Below are 27,696 nucleotides of genomic sequence, written 5' to 3'. Positions count from 1 at the left end.
TAAAAGGAGTTTGGTAGTAGTAACTACCACCAGATGGAACATTTCTGGATAATCCCCTCAATTTCAGGTTAATTTCGCTTCTTTGTTTATCAAGTCAGGATAATAATGCTGACTTTATACGTATTTCTGTTCTCACACCTCATAGTTATATCTCACAGGAAAGCATTTTATAGCTATTTACTTGTACATAGGCTAAAAAATAAAGTGATAATGTTAATAAATATTATACACAAATCTAAATGTGAAATCAAAACTTTAGAAGTTCTACCAGAAACGAAGTGTTACCATTAATTGAGTACTTAGCATAAGGACGCATGCTTTGTGTAAAATATTGCTAATACTTAGCACCCTCTCGTGCTGACTAGTATTGTTTCCTACTATTATTTCTCTGGGAATCAGAAGTGGGATTTGAACCCAGGTTTGTTTGGCTCTTGCTGCTTCATTTTCCCAATACTTCTCTATATTCAACAAAGTCCACTTCTAGGGTTTCTCAAGAAGCTTCCGCATAGTCGTTTTTTAAAAAATATTTACTTCTTTATTTAGCTGCAGCAGGTCTTAGTTGCAGCACATGGGATCTGTTAGTTGCAGCATGTGGGATCTAGCTCTCTGACCAGGGATTGAACCTGGGCCCTTTGTGTTGGGAGCGCGGAGTCTTAGCCACTGGACCACCAGAGAAGTCCCTTCCATGTAGCTTTTTTAAAGGGTTTGGAATTCAAAAGAGGCTGATTTTTTTTTTTTCTAATTCAATTACTCTCCATTTCATCTTCTTAAGCCTTGCTCAGATTATTTTCCCATATAGATCCCCAAAATAATAATAAAGATGGAGAAAATGGAGTAACATATTTGCTTGTCAACAGCCTGATAAATAGGCTAACAGACTGTTTAAAAAAGAAATGTTGTTGTCTTCTCTTCTTTCACCTCCCTACTGTTGGGCATAATAGCATGTGCTGGGCGTTCTGGCAATTGTGGAAGTAAACTGTAGAGTCGAATACTCATTCTAGGGACAGAATCTTTCAGTCTTCATTTCTGACAAAACAGTATTTTTCCCCACTGCTTTGACATTTTCCTAGCAGCAGGAACCATGAAGAAAATAACCAGTTAGATAGTGCTTAGATCCAGAGCATCAATAAAGGGTGTAGTCAAAAGTGGTAAATTAAGTTAAATGAGTAAAGCCAGGTGAGTCTAGTGTAACCTGGTTTGAAATACTATTTGATGTTTGACTTTCACTGGGATGTCTTACTGAGAACAAAAGATGTTTGTTGCTATGACAGTATAGGAACCTTAGAAATGACTAGGAAGAAACGTTGCAAAGGTATATAGGTAAGAAAAAGAGACAGTGACACTTTGAAGAATCAGCTTTTGAAAGCTTTATTCAGGTTTCATTTATTATTCGTGTTCTTTACCAAGATGAAAGCAGTCAGAATCACCCTAGATCCTGGCAGGCTTGTAGTTCTGTTACAGAATATAAAGAATTAAGAATTCTGGAACATAAACTTTATGTATTGACCCTAAAAGGAAATATTTTTAATTTAAAAATAAGGCTTAGCTTGAATTACATGTGGAGACTGGTAGTAGTGTGCCTTCTATTTCTTTATTAACTTTTCTTATACAGTCTTGTGAAAGTGGTAACTTTCTACCCTATCAGTAAGGAGCTTGTTTTCTTTCAAAGAAGAAAGTCATGTCACCTTAAAATACTTTTATTATACTGTAATGAGTATATGGGATATACCATAATAATGTTGTTTTTAAAAATCAGTTCAAATAGCCTCCTGCCACCTCCCCCTACTACATGAGCTGTTTTAAGCCATCTTTGTTGGATTCTACATGCATTGAGATTTTGTCTTTAGTTGTGAAATTGATTCTCTGAATTTTAACATGCTAATAAAAATCTTTTAATTAGCTTTCCTTTGCAAGTCAATATCTGTTATATTCATGTGGTTCCCTCTAGTGGTTAATTTAACTTGAAAATTCTGTTTTCTTCCCCTAGAATACAAATTTACTTGTTTCCAATAGCAAATGTTGTACAACCAGGCTCTTCTCCAAAAATATTGACACATTGTTCTCTCTACCTAATGTTTATTCTTATTGCATTACTAGCATTGGTCAACGGGAAGTTACTCATTTTAGGCTTACAAGTGTAGAAACTACAGAAAATGTGTTATTTTTAATGTATATTGTGTATGGGGGGATAATGGAAATTTTGAGGTTTTATTAGAGTCAATAAGCATTCATCGACTACTCACTGTACTCAAGACTGTGGCAGTTGATAGAACCCACAGAGAAGACGGTAATACAGATTCCAAACTCTGAAAACTTGATGTTGCTGCCAAAGATAAAGAAAAAATTGTTTCAGCAGCATTTTTCATATTGGAGTAAATGTATTTGTAAAGATTTCTCTGGTGAAATAGAGTATTTCTTGATTCCAAAATATCAATGTAAGTCAGGGATAAGAGAAATGACTTGCCCTTGTCTATATTATAATGCAGCAACAAGGTTTAAGTAGGTCCCAAGGAAAATTAATTCTCAGTAAAAGACAACCCATTAATTTGCACAAAAGAAAGGTGCTTTCCCCCAATGATTTAATTAAAATTATATGTCAAATTGATTATTATTGCTGTTAGTTTCTTTGTTTTATTTCTCTTCAATACAGAACAGTTGCAGATTTTAACCTCAAAATCATAATCTACTTAGTAAAAATTATTAAGTTAATGGAAAGAACAGAGCTTTAGAATAATCTATATTTGGTACCATGAAAGGGTCTTAATATCTAATATAATGAACATATACTATATAAGCAGTGAGTGAGAAAGTTTGTGTTCAGCTTTTGACTATACGGGGAAAAGTACATAGGAGATATCCTCACTCCTACCCCTACTGTTTCTAAAGTTACTGACAGCATAGGCGGGGTGGAAAGTGTCTGTTCTTTAGGAGATCCTCATGTAACTCGTCTCCCTTTGACTTGTTTCTTCAAATGGCATACATTTCTAAAGTGCTTTACTACAAACATACCTATTGCCAGATAGAGAGAAGAAACTGGAAAATAATAACTTAAATGTAGTAGATGGGAAGCATGCTACATAAAAAGTGTAAATTCCTGTCCCTTCCCCCCAAATTCCAAGCACAATGTGAAAAATGGTTTGGGTTTTTTTCTGTGTGCGTTTGAGTGCCATCAGTTGTATGGTATTGATGAGATTGGGGTTGGGGGGCAGAGGCAATTATTTTATTTTAAAAGATAATCACCAAAGTAAAATTCTTTTGCAAGTATTACATATTATTCATGTAAAAATATTGGTACTCCTTTTTAAAAGTTTTATTGGAGTATACTTGATTTATATTGCTATGTTAGTTTCAGGTGTTCGCAAAGTGAATCAGTTATACGTATACATATATGCACCCCCTTGTTTTTTTTAAGATTGTGTTCCTATATAGGCCATTACAGAGTACTGAGTACAGTTCCTGTCTGTGCTATATAGGAGGTTCTTATTAGTTACCTATTTTATACAGTAGCATGTGTAAAGATTAGTGCTTCTGATGAACTGAATACACACTAATGAAGAGAACTGTCTCCTCTCTAAGGTATCGTCATGTATAGCCATCCTTATCCAGGAGTGCAAGATCAAGAACAAGCCACGTAAGCAGATGTGTCTGGCCTGACTCCTTTCTCCTTGGCATATTGAGAAGTGCTATAATTAGAAATCACAGTTGTGTTTGAATGAATGTTAATCTAGAAGAGCTGGTAACATAAGTCACTGACTGGGATAAAAGGCAGTTTCTGAAAGCGTGTAGAGTGAGGTTGTGAAGTAGAGCTTGTTGACTGTAGCTTCACAGAATCTGCTGCTTTTATAAGTCAAGTGCATAAGTGCTTCATCATTTCAACTTCCCTGCATAGCATTTAAGTATTGTATGATTTCTATGCTCAAGATCTACGTATCTCTTGCATATACCCTGTAACCCTTGGAGACTCAGGTTTTTCTATCAAATATCCCTAGTCGATTCAGATGCATTCAAGCTGTTTATCCCAGGGTCATAGCCGAGTCATGTGGAAGATATTATCCGGCTGCCCTGTAGGAAGACTTATTTGTGTCACAGCCAACTCTTGTACTGTTTTGTTGATGCTTTTTCCATGAATCTTCCTGAAAGGAAAAGAGTTCCCCAAACTTACGTGTGCTCTCCTCCCCCTATTGCTCACTGCAGAATGAGCAGCTTGATCGATATTTTAGTGGCCCTCTCCATCCTGATGGGCTACTCTGTCACCACTGCCAGCTTTGTCACCTACGTTGTGCGGGAGCATCAGACAAAAGCCAAGCAGCTGCAACACATTTCAGGCATCAGTGTCACCTGCTACTGGGTAACCAACTTCATTTATGACATGGTGAGTCACTTGTGTCTTTGCAAGAAAGACAGGGCTGATTTGGATAATTGTTGTTGTACAACTGCTAAGTCGTTTGTGTCTGATTTTTTGTGACCCCATGGACTGCAGCACAACAGACTTCCCCTCCTTCACTGTCTCCCAGAGTTTTCTCAAACTCATGTCCATTGAGTCCATGATGCCATCCAACCGTCTCATCCTCTGTTGTCCCCTTCTCCTCCTCCCCTCAATCTTTCCCAGCATCAAAGTCTTTTCCAGTGAATCAGCTCTTCTCATCAAGTGGCCAAAGTATAATAGCTTCATCTTCAGCATCAGTCCTTCCAACAAATATTCAGAGTTGATTTCCTTTAGGGCTGACTGGTTTGATCGCCTTGCAGTCCAAGGGACTGGCAAGAGTCTTCTCCAGCACCACAGTGCAAAAGCATCAATTCTTCAGTGCTCAGCCTTCTTTATAGTCCAACACTAGAAGACAGGTTTTTTGTTGTTTTTTTTTAGCAAGTTTACACTTTATTTCTCAGGCATCCTGCTGAAAGCTGCTGGAAATAAGGATCACAGCTTTGACAGAAGGCAGGGGTCGGGGAGACCAGTCTCCTCTGTCCATGGAATTTCCCAGGCAAGAATACTGGAGTGGGTTGCCATTTCCTTCTCCAAGATGACAGTTCTATGTTTGAGACTTACTTGTTTCAGTTTGTTCAGATTATTACCACAAAGAGAGTAAATTAAGGAAAAAAATTTGCATCAAGCTTATATTCATCCAGTGGTTGGAAGAAAGAGAAATCTACCTGCCCTGCCCTTATCTCCGTGGTCTGTGGACCTTGCATCAGATTCCCCAGAACACTTGCTAGAATGCAGTTCACTGGTCCTCACTCCAGACTTATGTGATCTGTATCTTGGGATTGGAACCTGGAAAATATGCTCCAACCCCTTCACCAAGTTATTTTAAGTATGTTGAAGTTTGAAATGAGAGAAATGGAAGCTTAAAGCAGAATAGTCTTGCCTAGTGGCAACATATAAACAAGCTTATAAGAATTTAATCAACTAATAGTGAAAGATCTGAAGTGAAAGATTCAGCCTCTGCTGAATGACACATTAGAGAAGATTAATAGGGAAAATAAAGGATGAATTTCATTGATAACTCTCTTATTTGCATAAATTGGTCTCAAAATTCAGATGGTTTTTCTTGACTCCAAATGTGCCAGCATTGACCAAATGCCTGGGATGGGTATGTATTTGCCTGGTAATTATGGCAAAATTGTCTGAGTTGCTATAAAGACCATTGGCTTGAAGGACTGAAGAGTAATTAACTGCCTATCCATTTGGTTAATGACTCCAGTGAGGTCTGAAATGCATTTGTTGTAGAAGTCAAATCTTAAAAAGAAAACAGCAATGAGTCCTGTGGACTTAATTGGAGCTTTAATGTGTCAAGAAAGCTTAAAGTGCACACTCCTATGAAGCGCTACTTACTACTCAGATTCTGTTATTATATTTCTGGTCCTCATTCCAATTTTAGGGCCTTTTCCTCTCTAATTAAATTACCATCTCTTTCATTGTGTACATCTTGCCACAAACTCCTCAGCATTTACTATTTCTCTTGCCAATGAAACACTGAATTCTTTGCTCATATCCCTGAGATTCCAAGAACGTGTCGTGCCCACTGCCGTGCTGTTTTGCAGAGTGACTCTGAGGTTATCAGTCACACTGCTCACCAAGCCTTAGAAATCGGCCATCTGAGAGAGTTCCAGCATTCAAAATAAAATCAATACTTTGAGGACTGAATCTAACACCAAGATACCTGGCTGTCTTATCTTTTCCACTGAACCTCTGTCACCAAATGATCCCAAGTCTCAAAGTCTGGAGGCAGGAATGCCAGGGACTCGGAGTCTCGCTATAAAGATGGAGACTGGCTTGACCTCTTGTTGCAGAAGATGAATTCAAGAGTGAAATCAATGTAAAATGAACTGAACATTATAAGCAACAAGAACATAGATAATAATTCATTTCTTGAAGTGTTTCTAGGTCAATTTGTTACAGTTTTAAACTAGATGGGCTATTGATTCAAAAAAAGAAAAAACTTGCCATATGTTAAATGTTGTTTTACATATTCCCATAGGCCTTCTACTTGGTGCCTGTAACATTTTCAATTGGTGTCATTGCAATTTTCAAGTTACCTGCCTTCTATAGTGAAAACAACCTAAGCGCTGTATCTCTCCTACTTCTACTGTTTGGGTAAGCTGTGGTGAAAGAAGAATTTATAGAATTAAATGCTCCTAGATGCAAACCTAAATCTCATTAGCTAATTTACAAATGTCTTGGGGTTTCATTAGCCATAAGTAATGATTAGCAATATATTACACTTGCTAGTCCATAGTTTGTAAAGTGTAATACTTGTGAAAATTAATGTTGTTATTAATAGTATACCTATTATTAACGAGCACTTACTGGGTGCCGAATGTCACACTTAACAATTTATATTCATAATTTAATTTACAACAAATGGAGTCTTTAAAATGGTCAGAAAAATGTATAGACGTGTGTGAATTTATGTATTAACAAATTGTGAGTATATATAAATATATATGATGTTAAAAAGTGAATATATTCATGTATATTTATTTTTATTATTATGGATGCCTAAGAACACAGACATAAAATTGTTTCTGAATTAGGGTAATTAATACGAGTAGTACAGTTCAATATCAAAACTTTAGTAGCAGTTCTTTTTGCCCTGAATGCATGAGTAGTATCCATTTAGTTAGCAATTGTAGCTGATGAAGGATCTGTCTCTAGTTTTACTTCTTTACCCCAAAGGTTACTCAAGTGTTTGCTCAAAACAGGACATGAAACTTCTAAGCATGCTCTGTCTTCTTACCTAGCCAACAATGATGTCATTTTTTTCTCAACTTTAAATTATAATATATATATCTATTAAACTCATATTTCCATCCAAAAAAAAAAGTCTTGCCTGGGTGAGGTACCAGTATTGTATTGTGTAGTCGCTCAGTCATGTCTGACTCTTCACGAGTAAAAATTAATTTGTGGTTGTAACGACTACTCCAGATTCCTTAAAAGTAGGCTTCATGATTTAGTCATATGGTGACATTGTAAAATACATAATATCTTTATTGTAGGGGTAAAAAAAAGTGTGTGCTTCAGATTTTTTTTTTTTTTGGCTGTTGTTAAAAAGAGAGATAAAAAAGAGGTCTAACTACAAGGCTTGACAACTCATCCTAATGTTTATTTTCACTTTGGAACATCATCTAAGCTATTTATTTATTTAGTAAAAGAGTAATCATGGTATGATTTTTAATTCTTAGTATTATTAATATAAAGGTATGCCACATTTTCTTGGATGTACTTGCTGGCTGGGTTCTTCCATGATACAGGAATGGCTTTCATCACTTACGTCTGCATCAACCTTTTTTTTGGCATCAATTCCATTGTTTCCCTGTCGGTGGTGTACTTTCTTTCGAAGGAAAAGCCCAATGATACGGTAAGGTCCTTTATTAGTCTGCTAAACTTCAGTGATTGGATCAAATGCTTCAACATATTCAAGGTGGAAAGATGTTTTTGTATTTCACATTCTCTAAATAGAATAGAGGAATTTCATTTGATTGTATTAAATGTAGTGGAGGAGAAACTACGGCCTTTAAAAATTCTTTTTAGAATTTTTAATTTAATGTCTCTGGTTGTATGTATCTAGTTTAATGTCTCTGATTGTATTTTTTGGTGAAACACAGGCATCATTTTATTGTAGAGCACCAAGCAAGGAGTTGAGTCAGCTAACGCTTGAAGGGCCTAAATTCCCCTAGTGGCTTTCAGAGAAGGGTTTTTAAAGACAGGGTGAGGGAGACGAGGTTGTGGAGTATGTGATCAGCTCATGGACATTCTTCTGATTGGTTGGTGGTCAGGGAATTGGGGTCAATCTCATCAGTCTTCCAATTCCAGTCATCTGGGGTCTTTGTGCTTGTGGGCAGCTTACAAGTTAACTTCTACCACCTGGGGTTTCAGTATCTACAAAACAGCTCAAAGGATTTGGCTCCCTGATTGTATTTATGCAATGACAAAACTATTGACATTTGATAGGGCTTGAGTAGGGGAATGGGGATATTCAGTCAGATACTTTGTATGGCAGTAGAGAAATCATGCAGCCAGTCAGTCAGCTAAACTTCTTACTTATTAACAAATTGTTATGGTATGGTAGGGACAAAGACAACATGTCTTAGCTGTATGACTATGAGTTAAGATTCATTTGAACATCCATAGAGAAAAAACCCAACCCATTCCCTTTCAGTCATATAGTGGAATCTACTTCTTTGTAAGCACCACTTTCCATTCATAGCTAACAATTATGATTAGTGAGTTGGGAAGCCCTAACAATGCTGGGCAATTGAATGGAAAAGAATAAAGAGAAAATGAAGGAAGGAATAGACAAGCATACTCCAGGAGGAATAAGAAAATTCATGAGCTGCAAGTGGTTGGTCCCAAGTATGAATAGCATGAAAATGTGCTATTTGCTTCTCTTTGAGATAGGTTGTTTCTCCTTCCATATCATTTTACCATTTTATTCCCTCTTCAAGTAGGAATTACCTTAGTTCCAAAACTTTACTAAATCCCTCTTTACTCAGGCACCTACCTATGTGTTAGTTGCTCAGTTGTGTACAACTCGTTGTGACCCCAGAGACTGTAGCCAGGCTCTTCTCTCCATGGAATCCCCCAGGCAAGAATACTGGAGTGGATAGCCATTCCCTTCTCCAGGGGATCTTCCCAACACAGGGACTGAATGTGGGTCTCCCACATGCAGGAGCCACCAGGAAGCCCCACAGATACTCTATCAGACTCCAGTACCCTTGCTATTATTACATTCGGAAGTCCCCAGGGTTTGGCCTGACACCTTAGACCATCTCAAAAATGTATATAATCCTTTTCTGCTTTTATTTTGGTAATAAATCTCCACCATTTGGTTATAGTAAATGTTTATATGTAAATTCAGCAGGTAATTGCAATAATTACCAATCTAGATAAGCTTCTCAAGTTTCAGTATTTATCTACATCTAGTTTCAAATTTTCATCAATTTGTTGAAAACTTAACACTGAACTTTTTTTTTCTCTTATTTCAGACTTTAGAACTTATTTCTGAAACCCTCAAGCGCATTTTCCTGATTTTCCCACAATTCTGTTTTGGTTATGGTTTGATCGAACTTTCTCAACAACAGTCGGTCCTAGACTTCTTAAAAGCATATGGAGTGGAGTATCCAAGTGAAACCTTTGAGATGGATAAACTAGGTGCAATGTTTGTGGCTTTAGTTTCTCAGGGAACCATGTTCTTTTTCTTGCGACTTTTAATCAATGAGTGGCTAATAAATAAACTCAGGTAAATACAATGAAAACAGTGTTTGACATCCATGACAAAACTCAATGCGAAATGTTCAGAGAAGGGTCAATAGTCTAAGCTTTTCCATTAGTGAAATGGAAATGTTTTGCTCACAAAACTTTAAAAGTTGTAGCACAATTCACAATCTCTTTCATTCAGTAAATAGTTCTCAAGCCTTATTATGGTTCTGCAAGTATTGTAAAATGAGGTAGTAAAATTAAATTAGCCCAGTTGTTAGCCTAAAAGGGATCAAGATTCAGTGGTAGAGAGAAAACATGTACAGAAACATAAGATACAGTCTTTGAGTTGTGTTTAGAAGGATAGAAAGTAGAAGTGGGAAAAGAGAATTGTGTATGTAGATATTAGCAATATATTTGGAAAAAAAAGATTGAGTAAAATGATGACAGAATCATAAATAAACATCATTGACCCAACAATTCTATTCCTAGGAATTTTCCCTACAGATATGCTAGCAAATATGCAGAACTATGTATATATAAGTTTATTCATCATAGTAACCATTCCTAATAGCAAAAGAATGGAAATAACCTAAATGTCCTGCATTTGAGACTGGTTAAATAAATTATATTCATAATTTATAAGTGAAACACTATGCAGCCATTAGAAAGAATGATGCAGTTCACTATATGATATTTGGAATTACTTCTAATATTTGTTAAGTGAGAAATGTAAGGTTCAGAGCTACACATGAAGTATATTACCATTTGAGTTTTAAAAGGGAAATACATTTTTATGCATTTGTATGCATAAACTATTTCTAATTATGAATGCCTCTGCTAAAAAACTATGTATTTGAAGGAGACTTTTCACTAAATATTCTTTAGTACCATTTTAATTTTAATGAATGAAGTGCATGTATTACTTATTGGAAATTAAGATTTAAATTAATAAAAAGAAAGACAAAAACAAAGAAAAATTGGGGGGCATATTTGAGAAATAAGTAATAAAATTTGATTAGAGCATAGACTAAATATAATGAAGGAGTAGGAGCTGAAACTTGGGGTTGAAAAATTATGGAGTATACTGATTGCTTGGTTAAAGAGTGATAGCTTGGACTTTACTCAATAAATAAATATTAATAGTAGCACATTGAAGGTTTTTTTAACAGAGACCAACAATCAAATGGTGCTTTAGGAGCTGTGATTTTGTGGAGGTAGTGCAGACTAGAAGGAAAGATTCAGAGACAATGGAGTGGTTTGAGGTTCCCCGATAAACCTAGTGAGAAAGAAAATGAAAGCCTAAGATGGTAACAGAAACAGAAAATGATAAATAACAGGCTGTTTTTAAGGTATTTCCAGTATTAGGATGCTGACTGCATTAGTGGATTTTAGAATGGGGAAGATTCAAAGAAAACATCACAATTGGAATCTCTAGGGATGTCATTAAAAGAAACAGGGACTTTGGGAGGAAGACCTAAATTGACTTGTTGATTTGGTTTTTTTGGTATTCAGTAGATAGGATACTGAAGTGGGTTTGAGATTTCTTAGAGTTTTCAGGACTGATAACCTGAATATATTGGCTAGGTCCTAGGTAAGACATTCATAGTAAAAAAAAAAAAAAACTATAGAATAACATTAGTATTATTGATGACCAAAGAATAAATAGGACAAATTAAAAAAAACAATGATCATTGATCACGGTCTTGTAAGTGTTGAGTCCTACTAATGACTCTGGTCTCTCTGTTAGGAGTAACTTTCAAACCCAAACTAAAGTTCCTGGTTACTGAAATTAAGATTCTGACTTGTAATAGGGAATCTGTAAGTATTTAAGTCATTGAAAGCAAAAACTGTTTCTCAAATATGATAACAAATGTTAGTATAAAGAACACCCATGCTAATTTTTAAGTTATTTAGCAAAATGCATAAAAAATTTAAAACAAACTTGGCACACTTTTGTGAAGTGAGAACTTTTAGAAAGATGTCAAAACTGAGTGGTATCATTTCAAAATTATTGATGCAAAATCATCGGGTTCATTTTTTAGGCTCTTCTTTAGAAAATTTAGCTCTTCATCTGTTATTGAGACAATAGATGAAGATGAAGATGTGCAGGCTGAAAGATTTAGAGTTGAGAAAGGTGCAAATGATTATGACCTGGTCCAACTCCATCGTCTCACAAAAACTTACCAACTTATCCACAAAAAGATTATAGCTGTAAACAACATCAGCATTGGGATACCTGCTGGGGAGGTAAGGAACAATGTTTTGTTTCTAACAATCCTTTATATGGAGGAGGAAATGGCAACCCACTCCAGTATTCTTGCCTGGAAAATTCCATGGACAGAGGAGCCTGGCAGGCTGAAGTCCATGGGGGTCGCAAAAGAGTTGGATATGACTGGGCATGTAGGCATGCCCATCCTTTATGTTGACATGGTAAGTGACAAAAATTTTATCTTTCCTTAATTTTTTTCTGGAAATATGAAGTCAACCTTTGAATATTTTGATGAATTCTGTATATATAATTTACATGTGTCTATGTGTTACTTATCCTGTAACCCTGCCTTCTTGGCAGGGAGGACTCACCATATCCTGATCCCCTTCCCAAGTTACTATCCTTCTTGAATGGACTTTCAGTCAAGCAGTCTGTTCAGGGAGCTCTTTTCAACCCTTAGTTTTTAGGCCTCTTCAAAAGACAGCATATAGAAGTCAGTTGTCGGAACTGAGGTCCTAGAATTGCATTCATATTCATATTATTGCTGTTTTCATAGAAGCAGTAGTAAGACAGCTTTGAAAGCAGAAAGAGAATGTGGGTATTTCCTTTTTTGCTGAGGCGGGCTGCAAACTAAACGCATTAAATTTATTCAATCGGATAAAGAGATTATTCCTTCAGTTACTTATTTAGTAAAGTTGCGATTTTGTGTGAATAATTTTAAATTTATAAATGCAGTTACTTTGTCAGGTTAGCACATCTGCCTTATTGGATATTCTATCATGTCACACAGAGGCATGCTAGAGTATAATATATAAAAACAAGTCCTAGGTATATAGACAAATATTCAGATGGTTAAAGGAAAAAAAGATACTTAAGCACCCATTTGTTTTAAAAGTGAAAGCTTTATCCAGTGCCAACAAAGCACTGCAATATCCAGTGATTTATTTTTCTTGATAATTTATTTCACCCAAGGAAAGGAAGAAAAGAGATATAATAGTAACGTGTCTTTGGTTTGAATTAGTTTACATCTTTTTTTTTTTTCTCCCTCAAACCAGTGCTTTGGACTTCTTGGGGTGAATGGAGCAGGAAAAACCACCATTTTCAAGATGCTGACTGGAGACATAATTCCTACAAGCGGAAACATTCTGATCAGAAATAAGACTGGGTATGAAAAACAATTGCTTCAAATTACCAAACAAAACATAATTAAATGAGAAAAATAATTAAAGTGAACTTTTGATGTTATTTTGTGGTTATATTATTAAATCCTTAGGAAAAAACCAGCTACTCAAGCGAGTGGAAATTTTTAAATTTTTCAGTGTGACTGTGATGGTGGGATCATTTTACATCTTTTTACGACTCACCAATCACCACAACCCAAACAGAACTACCCTCTCAACATCTGGGGGGCTTCCCAGATGGCGCTAGTGGTAAAAACCCACCTGCCAAAGCAGATAGATATAAGAGGTGTGGATTCGATCCCTGAGTTGGAAAAATACCCTGGAGGAGAGCACAGCAAGCCACTCCAGTATTCTTGCCTGGAAAATCCCATGGACAGAGGAGTCTGGCAGGCTGCAGTCCATGGGATCGCATGAAGTCAGACACAACCGCAGTGACTTATCATGCACACATACCCAGCAGCTGAGGGCTAGGAGGGAAACATCTTTAGAAAGTCATTCATGTTTTTGATGCTTTTTATTCAGGTCTCTGGCTCATGTTAACTCTCATAGCTCATTAATTGGCTACTGTCCTCAGGAAGATGCTTTGGATGACCTGGTAACCATAGAAGAACATTTATATTTCTATGCTAGAATACATGGAATTCCAGAAAAAGATATTAAAGAAGTGAGTATGAATGTGAAGAACTAGTTTATTTGAAAACCATTTTTGTTTATGCTTCCCATCCACCTACCCTCAAGACCAAGTTGATATCTGGAAAACTATGACAATTTTCTCCTGACAGTGATAATGGAGGCAGTATTAGCTTGATTATATATATATATATATCATAAACGCACCTATGAACTCAGCTTTAGAAACATCTTGGCCCATATTTATTCCATTATCTTTTAAAAACTGTTGAATAAAGAATGAGATTTGCCTTAGGCTCTGGACTGAGCCTTGGTTGGCGAATGCTTATATATCTTTTAGTGTTCATATAACCATTGAAATTTGGAACTACCTACAAAATGGGTTTCCCAAGTGGCTCGTGGTAAAGAATCTGCCTGCCAGTGCAGGGGAAACAGGAGATGTGGGTTAGATCCCTGGGTTGGGAAGATCCCCTGGAGGATGGAATGGCAACCGACTCCAGTATTCTTTCCTGGAGAATCTCATGGACAGAGGAGCCTGGTGGGTCCATAGAGTGTCAGAGAGTTGGACACAACTGAGTGTCCGACTGAGCATGCACAAAATGCCCAAGTGAAATAAAATAGATTACAATTTGGTTTTGAAATGTGCTTTTGTACCTCACTACAATTATTTTCCTTTTTAATGAAAGGACTAATCTTTTGGGCAGTTTTCTCTATTTTTGCAACCCTCGGGGACTTCTTAAATCCTCCTAGGATTCCACTATTTGCCAGAGCTATTTAACTACTTAAATAGCCACAAGAACCCAAGATTCCTAAGTTAATACACTACAGTTTTGATACTGGGTCATTTTTAAATAGACCTAAAGCCTTTGTGACAGCTCACCCCACAGTAAGAAGAAAGATGAAACAGTGATGACAATCAATAAGAAACTTGCCTTGTAAAGGGATGAATTCTGTTTTAGCTCTTTGAAGCTTAAAAGTAAATCCTGTGTCAATACAGCAGAAAGAACCATTGTAAACACATACACACATGCACGCACATGTATTGGGGGGACAAGAAATCCTATTTATGAATGAGCCTCCACAGAATTGCGTTTATCTCTAAATGAACTATTCATCTTTAAGTGAACCTTTGAAAATAAAACTAAAATATGTATTTCTTCATTATAAAACTTTCTTTTCACAAGTAGCTCTTTTCCCATTTAATGCTTTAAGGGTTTTGGTGAGGGAAAATCAACAAGTCCTTTTTTCCACCCACAGACTGTTCAAAAACTCCTTGGGAGACTTCACCTGCTGCCCTACAAGGACAAAGTTACCTCTATGTGTAGTTACGGCACCAAAAGAAAATTGTCTACTGCACTGGCCTTGATAGGGAAACCTTCCATTCTGTTGCTGGTAAGAGAATCATTGTGAAAAAGGCTACTGCCCAATTAGAATCACATATTCAATTGTGTATATAACATTTCATTATCATTATTGCAATAAGCACTTACTGAGGTCTCATTAGGGGCTGCCCTGGTAGCTCAGCTGGTAAAGAATCCACCTGCAATGCAGGAGACTGCCACTCGATTCCTGGATTGGGAATCACTATGCTGGTTATTTTGTAAAGCACTTCACATATACTGTCTAATTAAGGAAATTTATACCAGGTAATTTTTTGCCATAATAATATGCCCTCAAAAATATTTTTTGTCTGAAGCTATGGCTCAGGTAATTTCAGAGGAAACATGGGAATAGGAAGTAGCTGAAATAAATTTAGGATATTCAGATGAGTATGTAAAACTATGACAGAATTTGATTCCCAGTTATTGATGAAATCAGTTGTATTGGTAACTGATCAGGTGAATTAACACATTTTCCAACTTCTACTAAAAAGGAAATATATTAAAATGTTATCTCCTTGTTGCTTAAAAACATGAGTTACCTAGCTTGAGATGCAATCTTGAAAATATGCCATTCTATTTTATCTGAATTTTTTGGAAGCAAGAAATACATGTCATGTTAATATTTTGATTAAAAGCTGAAAAATTAAATTGATCACTTGGAAATATAAGTTACCCTAGGGGTGACATAGCATTCTGTTCCCCAAGCCAAACCTTGTGAAGTGTTTATTTCAGAGAAATAAGCTGCCCTTATTTTGGAAGATCCCCTTCATTCAGGGACTTCCAAAACTTCAAAAGAGGCTTAACTTTGCAATAAAATCACCAGTTATAAATCACCACATTATTTCAGGGATTAAGTAATATAGAAGATCAAATCATTTAAACTGCCCAGTTAGAGTAATGCATAAGCCCTCTCTTTATAATACCGGAAGCATATAATGCATTATGTTCCTGCCAATCGACACTTATAATGGAATTCTATTGTATAAGTGTCCCTTAAATTGAAGAAAACAATCCTTAGGCACCCCTATGAGATAATAGATGTAAAGTGCTTTAAAATGTTAAAAAGCTCTATGCAAATATTATGTATTAATGAGCTGAATTGAAATCAGGCCATGAGAGAAAGATACTATATGTTTTTTATATATATTTACTATATATGCCATTGTCTTCAAAAATAGGAACAGTGACAATATAATCTTTACTGTTTACCCAAACTAATACTCATTTCTTTCTTTTAATTTCAAATTAACCCCTTGCTATAAAAATAGACCTCTGTTGATCCTATTTGCATACTTTTCATTTCAGACATATATTTTTAATTTTTACTTAATCTTGACCTACAGTTTGATTTTTTTAATCATCTGTCAGGATCCATTATTGCTTGTTTAGCTTCTCCATTGCTACATTTCTAAGTTTATGCCTGAATAATTTTTCAAAATGTCATTTATTTTAAAATGTAATTTATATCTTTCTATTTGGCATTTTCTGCAAATCTTATTTTATTTCCCCAAGGAGTATTAAATTTCAATTAGTAACATAAAACTGAAAATACACCTCAATCATATTAACAAAAAAATTGCATTCTCTGTGCTTCACATGGAATATTATCTATCACTCACAGGCACAATTCTACCATCAGGACCAAGGCAGCAATCTTGTTGATGTAGCTTCAGATCTATATGTGATGATATAGTATTAAATATAAAAACTCTGGCTTTGTCAGTAATTGAAGCAGATTTTTTTCCAAGAAATATAAGAGACATGTGTAAAGTAACAAAGTGTCAACTTCACTGAGGTGCTTTTTAAAACAGATTGACAATTTAAAATGATTAATTTTGAGCTTTTTGACAGCAGCAGAAAGAAGCCCATTAAGTATAAAACAAGTTAGTCACAGGACCTCGAAAAGTGATTTCTGTTCTAGGCAAGTGAGATGCAATGATTCATGTAAAGAACCTCATCAAAATTTAATTAATTTGATAAATTCTTCTTGTAACTTTCTATTAAGGATGAACCAAGCTCTGGAATGGATCCTAAGTCAAAACGGCACCTCTGGAAGATCATTTCAGAAGAGGTCCAGAATAAATGCTCCGTCATCCTCACTTCTCATAGGTAAATTGGGTGTGGAACTTTAGAGTCAGATGACAGATGAGGGGACGTAATCCTGTGTAACATATACTGAGAGTGAATTCCACAATTGGATTAAAGTATTTTATGTTCATAGTCAAAAGAGCAAGTCAAGAGGATTTCCTGGTGAGATCCCAGCTATTGCGGTTGGACAGGGCCTAGCAATCTATTAAAAAATAAAATTTCCATAACTTTTGACCCTCTTAACTCAATCATTCCTCCCTACTGCCTATCACATAAAATTTAGCATGTTTCGGCTTAGTGTGCAAGGCCTTTTATTATCCAACCTCGTCTAACTTTCTGGTCTTTTCTTCCTATCAATCAATCTGAGTGATTCATGGTTCCACATACACTCCCTGCCCTTTCCTATCACCACGTCCTATCTTTGCTGTGCTTTCTACTAGAGTTGGTCTTTACACAAAATCTTTCCAAATTCTAATCTTACTAATCCTTTAAGAACTAGTCCACAAGCCTCCTCCATGAAGTAGACCCTTCCAATCAACTAAGTAAAAAAGCTACTAAAGCTGCCTTTCTTGTAAGATTGGCCTTGTATTAAGTTTATCCTTTCATTTTAATGATCATATAGTTAGAAAAAGAACTAGATATGTTTAGAACTGAGACTTATTTATATCCTATATACTAACCTTGCCCCCAACCACAGTATATGTTCTGAAGCCAATCACTGATTTTCCATTAACTTTTGTGTTTAAGTGGACCTAAGACCTCAAGATGATACCTAAGATCTCCTCCAGTATCATAGTCCATGAAGTCAGAATTATATAATCAAGTACACGTTAACTGGTTATAAACACAAAAATATAAAAGCTAACTGAGGGACTTCCCTGGTGGCCCAGTGGTTAAGACTCTGTGCTTCCATTGCAGGGGGCACAGGTTTGCTCTCTGGTCAGGGAACTAAGATCTTGCATGCTTTAGGGTGTGACCAAAAAAAATTTTAAAAAGTCATCTGAATATTGAGTATAAGGCATGATGAAAACAACTTAGTATTATTTTGGAAATATTTCGTACAAAATGTAGGTCTTAATTCAAAGCTTGAAAGAGCTTGAAAGAAATACTGTTTGATAGAGCAGCAATCCAGGTGAGCAAGTTGGCCTCAAGTTTGTAAAGAAATAGTAATAAACCCTATGCAAAGACATTTACATTATATGTTAAAAGATTTTTTTGTTCTTCAAAGGAAAAGACAGTTTAAGGGACTCAAATATTCAAACAGTATTTCTAAGGTGCCATAAAGAAAAGAGTTAAACTTACGCTTATGAACTTAAGCCAATTTTCTGTGCCCAGAATGCTGACATGATTCTGCCTTTCAGCATGGAAGAATGTGAGGCTCTCTGTACAAGGTTGGCCATTATGGTGAATGGAAGGTTCCAATGTATTGGATCACTGCAGCACATTAAGAGCAGGTAAAGAACAAATGCATTGTTTAACACACGGTGTAGAGTGATCGATCTACCAGTGCTATACTTGCCTTCAAAGATTGTCTCAGCAGCCTATCCTACAATGCGTAGTAAAACTGGACTGGGGAAGCTAACCATTGATTCACTTTGAAGTTAAATAACAGTACTGAGGATTGAATGTTTTTAAATTAATAACACCCAAACCTAGAAGGCCTAAAAGCTAATAATAATGATAATATAATAATGATATGATTATTATTCCCCGACCAAAATAGTCGCAGGAAGTAGTTTCAAGAGTTAACTCTGTAACAAATTAGATCTTGACAAGTACATGAAGGCAGTGATTTTTGTCTAGTATGTTCATTTGTCATTTGCATAGGCTTTCAGTAAGCTATTTAACATTTTTACTACATTTAAAATCTTTTAGCCAAAATACATGGGGGAGGTGTACATGAATATCATACTATCAAATTAAAATTAAATTAATATATTTGCCAGAGTACATATGCATTTATATATATCCTTGTTAATCTTCAAACACCATGACATTCCTTTATATCTTTATCTGTACAACAGCTTGACTTTCTTACAAAACAAAGTTGATCAAGATATGAAAAAAGGATGAAAAAAAACTTATATGTTATTCTCAGAGAGTCTGCTGTGACTTGTTTACAAACACTACTTTTGATGCAAAAGTATAAAGTATAAAAGTTAGCAGTTATATTGGTTTATATTATTTATTTTTAAAACTCCAATGATTTTAATCTTTACAGTTGATACCAAATCTTCAATAACTTGACTCTCAAGACCTTCTTTGATTTAAATTAGAAAGTATTTAGCCCCCAAATTGACATCAATTCCTGGTGGCTTAGATGGTAGAGAATCTGCCTGCAGTGTAGAAGACCCAGGTTCGATCCCTGGGTTGGGAGGATCCCCTGGAGAACAGAATGGCTACCCACTCTAGTATTCTTGCCTGGAGAATCTATGGACAGAGAAGCCTGATGGCCTACAGTCCATGGGGTCACAAAGAGTCAAACACTACTGAAGGACAGAAGACACACCAATTCATGGATGCCAAAGAAAGCCAAGACTTTATGTGTTATTTCTAATGCAGCTTTTATCCAAAGGATCTGACTTTATATACTGATAGAAATACAAAGTCATGGCAGTGCACTATTTCCAGTTTGCAACATGCCCTGAACTTTTTACTGCAAAGTGATAGTCTTTGTATAGGAAAAGGGCCTGTAATGGTCAGCTTGGGTCCTGTTTCATTATCTAGAATTCCAGAAGAGCTATTTCAGCAAAACATAACTCATATTGTGTTTTGCACTTCTTTCTAGGTTTGGCCGAGGATTTACTGTTAAGGTTCACGTGAAGAATGCCAGAGTGAGCATGGAGGCCCTCACAAGGTTCATGCAACTGCACTTTCCAAAAACATACTTAAAAGTAAGTAAGAGATTGACTGATTTTGATAGTTGTAATAGGGTAGTGGATGTTTGTTGTTTTCAAGTTGACCATACCTTTATTATTCATCTTAATATATTTATTAGTCCAAGATGGTTAAGATATTCTGAAGCATACTTAGTATGAACAAATAAAATCTTCAAATTAAGTTATATATTTTTGTAGCTGCTTAAGAGTGTCATAATCCTTTTACATACCATTATTTCTTCCTCACAAAGGCTTTATGACCATATTGTATTAGTTTGCAGGTTGGATTGTATACTTAAGTAGTTTATTGGTTATATATGTTAGAGAAGTGAGGGATGACAGATACATATGACCGAGGGCTTTTCTTCTTAGGAAAAAAAAAAATTACAGAGTTCCTGTCTGTATGTTACAGCTAGAAGAGATTATCTCCTTTGCTTTCCTCATTTGAAAAATAAGCCCACAAAGTTTTGAGGAGACTGCTTGGAAATCAAGTGCTTCAATCACATACTACCTAAATATCACTCAATTAATTTTATCTTACATATATGTATTACCAGAATGGGCACACACCAATGTATACACATAAATCTCACATAATACACATTTAAATGCACTTGGCAAAAAGGTTATCATTATATCATCTTTGATGTGTAGGTAATTTGTACAAGATTATTATAGCAAATAATTATTTTAAATGAAAATCAGGTGTGGAATGATGAAAAAAAAATTAGAAGACTTGGACTGAGATCCAGCTCTACCTGTGTGATTCCAGCAAGAGATTTAAAGTCTCTAAGCCTCATATTCACATTTTATAAATACTGTTGACATCTTCTTCACAAGACTGGGGTGAGAACGAAATGATAAAATGTCCACAAAGATGCTTCATGAACTGTCAGGCACCATATTAACATAAAGTGATTCTGTAAAGCAAAATAGAGAGCATTTTTAAAAACAATTCTTTTACCTCTACAAAATACTTTTGCCTCAACCTGTGAAACCTAAACTAAGTTCTCCAGGAAGAAATAGCTTTTATGATTCTCATCAAAGACCATTTTGTATGATCTAAATTAAAATCAAATTTAAAATAAAAGAATGTTTTATTTTTGCACAAATCGCATTGGTCATAGTGTTTTTCTTTCAGTGAACTTGAGATTGTATTTGTCCTGGTCTGTTCCTCATGGGACCAGAGCTTACAAGACAAGTGCAGTGATGATGAAAGTTTGATGTCTTCCTATGTAGACCATTCTTTACAAGTACATGATGGTTTCCAGATCTCTAAAAGGGAGATAGCAAAACAATAATTTGAAAGTAAAAATAAGTAAGATGGCCTGACTGCAGTGACAGGTGTGATGTAAACACAAATCCATGGGAGGGACTAGACAGTAAGCAAAGGTGTGAGGAGTTTCCAGTAATAATCTTGATTAGACCCACAAGGGTTACAGGGTTGATTATGGAATAAAAAAACGTCCTAACCAAACTAGTATTTAGGAAAGACTATTCTAGCTACTTTGTGCTGGAACATATGAGTGTATATGGTTTCTAGCCTTCTGAAGAGGCTCTTGCAATAACTCAGATATGGAATGATAAGCATCAAGTTAATAATATTGATGGTGCACATAGAGAGGAATGGTTACATTTGAGAGTTATTTTAAGGGAAAAATAAATGGGACATGATTCAGAAAAGCAAGATGTTAAAGATACTCCAAGGAAATAAGAATAGAGTACTAAGTTGATGGTAATACTATGGACTAAATAAATTGAAACGATTTTTAGAGTTAAGAAAGAATATGGCATTATTTGAATGAGATTTCTCCTAGACAATGCTTTTGAAATCTTCCAACTTTAGCCAATATAAATTGAACAACTAATCCTTAGCCTTTTAGAACAATTCTAGCATTTAAAAAAAAGACATTTCTAAAAGTTATCTCTGAAAAAGCTTATGTGAACTTATTGTAATCTGACATTAGCAATATCATTCCACAATATTTTTTCTAGGCAAGATTATAGTCACTTCTAGGTACACATGAATGTAGAATGTTTTGAAATTTTTATTAGCTTTTTAATTTGTTTTCTCTCAGACATTCACGAAACTTATCTCTCTTCAAAAGCCATTAGTTTCCAAGCATACACATTATTTTTCCAGTTGAGCTATTTCAAATCCTAAAAGATGATGCTGTGAAAGTGCTGCACTCAATATGCCAGTGAATCTAGAATACTCAGCAGTGGTCACAGGACTGGAAAAGATCAGATTTCATTCCAATTCCAAAGAAAGGCAATGCCAAAGAATGCTCAAACTAATGGACAATTGCACTCATCTCACATGCTAGCAAAATAGTGCTCAAAATTCTCCAAGCCATGCTTCAGTAGTACATGAACCATGAACTTCCAGATGTTCAAGCTGGATTTAGAAAAGGCAGAGGAACCAGAGATCAAATTGCCAACATCTGCTGCATCATCAAAAAAGCAAGAGCATTCCAGAAAAACATCTACTTTTGTTTTATTGACTATGCCAAAGCCTTTGACTGTGTGGATCACAACAAACTCTTAAATTCTTAAAGAGATGGGAATACCAGACCACCTGACCTGTCTCCTGAGAAATCTGTATGCATGTCAAGAAGCAACAGTTAGAACTGGACATGGAACAACAGACTGGTTCCAAATTGGAAAAGAAGTATGTCAAAGCTGTATTCTCTCACCCTGCTTATTTAACTTATATGCAAAGTACATCGTGCAAAATGTCAGACTGGGTGAAGCACAAGCTGGAATCAAGATTGCCAGGAGAAATATCAATAACCTCAAGTATGCAGATGACACCACCCTTACAGCAGAAAGCAAAGAATTAAAGAGCCTCTTGATGAAAGTGAAAGAGGAGAGTGAAATAGTTGGGTTAAAGCTCAACATTCAGAAAACTAAGATCATGGCATCCGGTCCCATCACTTCATGGCAAATAGATGTGGAAACAGTGTCAGACTTTATTTTGGGGGCTCCAAAACCACTGCAGATGGTTACTGCAGCCATTAAATTAAAACATACTTACTCCTTGGAAGGAAAGTTATAACCAGCCTAGACAGAATATTAAAAAGCAGAGGCATTACTTTGCCAACAAAGGTCCATCTAGCCAAGGCTATGGTTTTTCCAGTAGTCATATATGGATGTAAGATTGGACTCTAAAGAAAGCTGAGCACAGAAGAATTGATGCTTTTGAACTGTGGTGTTGAAGAAGACTCTTGAGAGTCCCTTGGACTGTAAGGAGATCAAACTAGTCAATCCTAAAGGAGATCAGTCCTGGATGTTCATTGGAAGGACTGATGATGAAGCTGAAACTCCAATATTTTGGCCACCTGATGTGAAGAGCTGACTCATTTGAAAAGACCTTGATGCTGGGAAAGATTGAGGGCAGGAGGAGAAGGGGATGACAGAGAATGAGATGGTTGGATGGCATCACTGACTCAATGGACATGATTGGGTAAACTCTGGAAGTTGGTGATGGACAGGGAGGCCTGGCGTGCTGTGGTCCATGTGGTCACAAAGAGTCGGACACGACTGAGTGACTGAACTGAACTGATCACTTTCAGAGGAATGAATTTCAGTGTGTTTCTTAGCTCTTGGTCAAGTTATGTCTAGTCTACTCAGTATTACCTGACATTGATAAATAAATTTTTCCCCCCTTTGGTTTCCACAGGATCAGCACCTCAGCATGTTAGAATATCATGTGCCAGTCACTGCAGGAGGAGTAGCAAACATTTTTGATCTTCTGGAGGCCAACAAGACTGCTTTAAATATCACAAATTTCTTAGTGAGTCAGACCACTCTGGAAGAGGTAGGCTGGATACCATGGTCCATGTACACAATGTCACATTAATACATTCTGATTATTTATTTATTTTTTAAATTTAATTATACATAATTATTTCTTTTTAATGACCTTCAATTTATTTTTAATTGAAGCAATATCTAATCTTGCACCTGAAAAATTTAGGTTAATTTATTTTTAAGTGCATTTTGGGATGTTATTAAAAAATGTGGAGTTAACTAATTTTAATGGAGAAAAAATTTGTTTTCCTTCTCTAAGACATCTGTACCCATCAGTTGTCTGTATATGTAAAGCAACAATTATTTTCATCTTTAACAAATAACTGTTAACACTTTCCTTCCTTTCTCCTTGGAATATTTCTTAAATAACATTTCTATTGATTTGCTTTCTAGATTAAGGGAGGATGGGGTTATCTAGTGAGATTTTGGTGCCAAAGCTTTAGATCTGCTAGATTAAGGCAACCATAACGGTAAATGCAGGATTCTTTTATTTCATTCAAATCACCTGTCTTAGTTACATTTATATACAGTAAGTGGAGGCTTCATGGAGCATCCTCCTTTACCTTTGCACTGTTTTAGTTTTATACAGTTTAACCAATCTAACATATAGAGCATCTGATTGTACTTGTCACTGGAGAGGGCCTGAAAGGGAGGCTAAAGTGGCCTCCAAATCTTGCTGCATCTTACAGAGAGTTTTATTTATGGAGAGTTAAGGCAATTATGGCTTTGCCAACACAGATTTATCCTTGAACTTGTAAGCAGTTACCAGTATCATGTCTCTCAAAATTTTCTGGATGAATCTATGACTAATAGAATTGATGATTTTAAACAAAGTCGTAAAGGTCTGCCTGTTAAATAGTAAGCATAAGGAACATAATGTGATATTTGCATACAAATTTTATTTCAGTGTATTAATTCTTAAAACTAGTGAAATTTCTCTCAACGTCATCGTAGAAATGTTTGATAGGAGCTTGGGTTGGGCTCCTTATTTATACTTGAAAGATACTGATACAGATCAAATAGACACAAGTGTATGGCTATAGGTATTCAATTATAGTTTTAGATTTTATCATTTATTATGATTATAAATGTAATCAAAGGTACTATTTTCAAACCCCAGTTAAATTTCAATACCTAAAGGAAGGATTCCTAATGAGAGTTTGTGTATATATTCGGGTGTGCCCCTATGAAATCTGGGGCTTCGCAGGTGGCACTAGTGGTAAAGAACCTGCCTGCCAGTGCAGGAGTCGTAAGAGACACCACCAGTTTGATCCCTGGATCAGAAGAACCCCCCTGGAGGAGGGAATGGCAACTCTCTCCAGTATTCTTGTTTGGAAAACTCCATGAACAGAGGAGACTTGTGGGCTACAGTCCATGGAGTCACAAAGAGTTGGACACAACTGAAGCAACTTAGCACTGTGAAATCTAGTTTTCTTTTTATTTGCTCTCCCATTGTGCACACACCACACAAATGCACACCCCTTATTTCTTCCTTTGGTTTACAAGTGCTAATGGCTTCATTTCCCTTGAAAAATCAGGTTTTCATCAACTTTGCCAAAGACCAAAAGTGCTATGAAACTGCCGACACCAGCAGCCAAGGATCCATCATAAGCACTGACTCCCAAGATGACCAGCTGTAGACTCAGTACCTCCAGCAAAATCAGTCTCAGCAAGTGGCCAATGGCTTCATTTTGGGGAAGAGGCACAGAAGATACAAATTCCTCAAAATATTTAATCTTAAAGTATTATACTGTGTTGGAAAGTTGCAACTCTGTAAGACTAGCCAGTAACTATAAATGGAAAGTTTTCTTTCTAAGGTCAGTGAATGTTTTTGCTACTGAGTTGAATTCCTATCTGCTTAACACTGTGAGCATGCTAGTGTGTAAGTTGCTGACTCTTATGCAAAGGTGAAACCACTGAAGATGAATGTCTTAATTTATTACTTTCAATAAAATGGCAGCTTAAAAGGCACGGTTATGAGTAGTTGAAAAGTAAGAGTGGAGAAGAAAAGTAAGGTAGCTTGGTAGAACTGGGAAAGCAAACAAAATAATTTATTTTCAGAAAATAACAGAATGGATATCATCATGAATACACAAATCTGTTATGAGGTCTAAAGTGCTAAGGGCCAGATTAATTAACCTTGGCAGTAAGGAGTGGGTGCCATGTCTAGAGTGTGTGTGTATGTTATTTTCAGTACCTGTAAATAGAGGGAGACTTTACTGAACCCCCCAAAATGGCTTTCTACAAGAATGTTATAGGAGGGCCGTTTACCCTGGTGGTAAACAGAACTACAATATATTCCTGCACTGCCTTGCCAATAGTAAGGCACAGGGCAGAGCAAGAATCTACTTGCTCTTCAGGGGAAATGGATGTGTCAGCTGGGTGGATACAAGTCCTGAAAGACAATAGAGAATAGTTGCTGGCAGGCAACATTTTTCAGAACTGTTCTAGAAAGCTTCATGTTCTGAGTCTTTCTGCAGGAAACATTCCTAGGGAAGGAAAATGAATATGAAGACAATTTTCAATTAATTACCCAGCTGACCCAGAATCATATATGTGGCTATAGAATAGACTTATAACAATGCCAAACTATATGGCCCTCAGGGAAGGTCTCTATATAATGTGTGTGGGGGAGGCTGTGTGTGTGTGTGTGTGTGTGTCTGTCTGTCTGTCTGTCTGTCTGTCTGTCTGTATGAATTGTCAGCTTTAGTGCAACTGTTTCTGTTTTGAAAGTCAATAAAGTCAAAATTTAGTAAAAATAATTCATGGTGTCATTGTATTTGTTAGATAAGAGCCAGAAACTTACAAATTGGAGTCATACGGATGGTAGTGTCACATGGGACCTAGCTACTGCATACTTCTCCACCTTCATCACTTTCTTTCTCCTCTTCCTCTTTAGGGTGTAGCCATACTGCCCTCTCTGGGTTGTCCAGTGCACCAAACTCCTTCCTCTTGGCACACTTTCGTGTGTATTTTAGTATGTCCCCCTGCTGAAGTGCCCTTCCCCCACAATGTGTGCCTAGCTAATGCACTTCAGAATGCTGTTCTTTCTCAGGGAAATTCCTTTCCCTAATTTTTCAGTTTAACTCCCCAGTCCTAAAACTGTATTCTATTGTACTTCCTAACTTTCTTTTGACTACACTAAAGGCTTTGACTGTGTGGATCACAACAAACTGTGGGAAATTGTTAAAGAGAGATGAGACTACCAGACCACCTTACCTGCTGCTCGAGAAACCTGTATGCAGGTCAAGAAGCAACAGTTAGAGCCAGACATGGAACAATGGATTAGTTCCAAACTGGGAAAGAAGTACATCAAGGCTATATATTGTCACGCTGCTTATTTAATTGCTATGCAGAGTATATCAAGTGAAATGCCAGACTGGCTGAATCACAAGCTGGAATCAAGATTGCCAGGAGACATAGCAATAATTCAAATATGCAGATAATACCACCCTAATGGCAGAAAGCTAACAGGAACTAAAGAGCCTCTTGAGGAAAGTAAAAGAGTAGAGGGAAAAAGCTGGCTTCAAACTCAACATTCAAAAAACCAAGATCATGGCATCTGGTTCCATCACGTTATGGCAAATAGATTGGGGGGGGGCAAATGAAACAGTGGCAGATTTCATTTTCCTGGACTCCAAAATCACTGTAGATGCTGACTGCAGTCATGAAGTTAAAAGACACTTGCTCCTTGGAAGAAAAGCTATGACAAACCTAGACAGTGTATTAAAAAGCAGAGACATCACTTTGCTGACAAAGGTCTGAATAGTTAAAGCTATGGTTTTTCCATTAGTCATGTACAGATGTGAACATT

General features: G+C 36.2%; 1 protein-coding gene across 1 annotated transcript in view; it reads left to right on the top strand.

Annotated features, from left to right (window-relative positions):
• The window catches only part of ABCA12 (ATP binding cassette subfamily A member 12), a 188,299-nt gene extending 161,655 nt beyond the window's left edge, over nt 1-26,644 (top strand). The window contains exons 40-53 of the mRNA XM_070458427.1: nt 3,577-3,631; nt 4,195-4,372; nt 6,480-6,595; nt 7,700-7,859; nt 9,487-9,740; nt 11,743-11,947; nt 12,965-13,074; nt 13,613-13,754; nt 14,978-15,112; nt 17,108-17,211; nt 18,552-18,644; nt 19,979-20,084; nt 23,752-23,889; nt 25,421-26,644. Of these exons, the coding sequence (XP_070314528.1) occupies nt 3,577-3,631; nt 4,195-4,372; nt 6,480-6,595; nt 7,700-7,859; nt 9,487-9,740; nt 11,743-11,947; nt 12,965-13,074; nt 13,613-13,754; nt 14,978-15,112; nt 17,108-17,211; nt 18,552-18,644; nt 19,979-20,084; nt 23,752-23,889; nt 25,421-25,522 (1,898 nt within the window). The 3' untranslated portion in view covers nt 25,523-26,644. The remainder of the gene's footprint in view (nt 1-3,576; nt 3,632-4,194; nt 4,373-6,479; nt 6,596-7,699; nt 7,860-9,486; nt 9,741-11,742; nt 11,948-12,964; nt 13,075-13,612; nt 13,755-14,977; nt 15,113-17,107; nt 17,212-18,551; nt 18,645-19,978; nt 20,085-23,751; nt 23,890-25,420) is intronic.
• Nucleotides 26,645-27,696: the final 1,052 nt, after the last annotated feature.

Source organism: Odocoileus virginianus, chromosome 30 (assembly GCF_023699985.2).
Source record: "Odocoileus virginianus isolate 20LAN1187 ecotype Illinois chromosome 30, Ovbor_1.2, whole genome shotgun sequence".
In the NCBI taxonomy this organism is placed as follows: Eukaryota; Metazoa; Chordata; class Mammalia; order Artiodactyla; family Cervidae; genus Odocoileus; species Odocoileus virginianus.
This window is presented reverse-complemented; position numbering and strand designations above follow the sequence as displayed.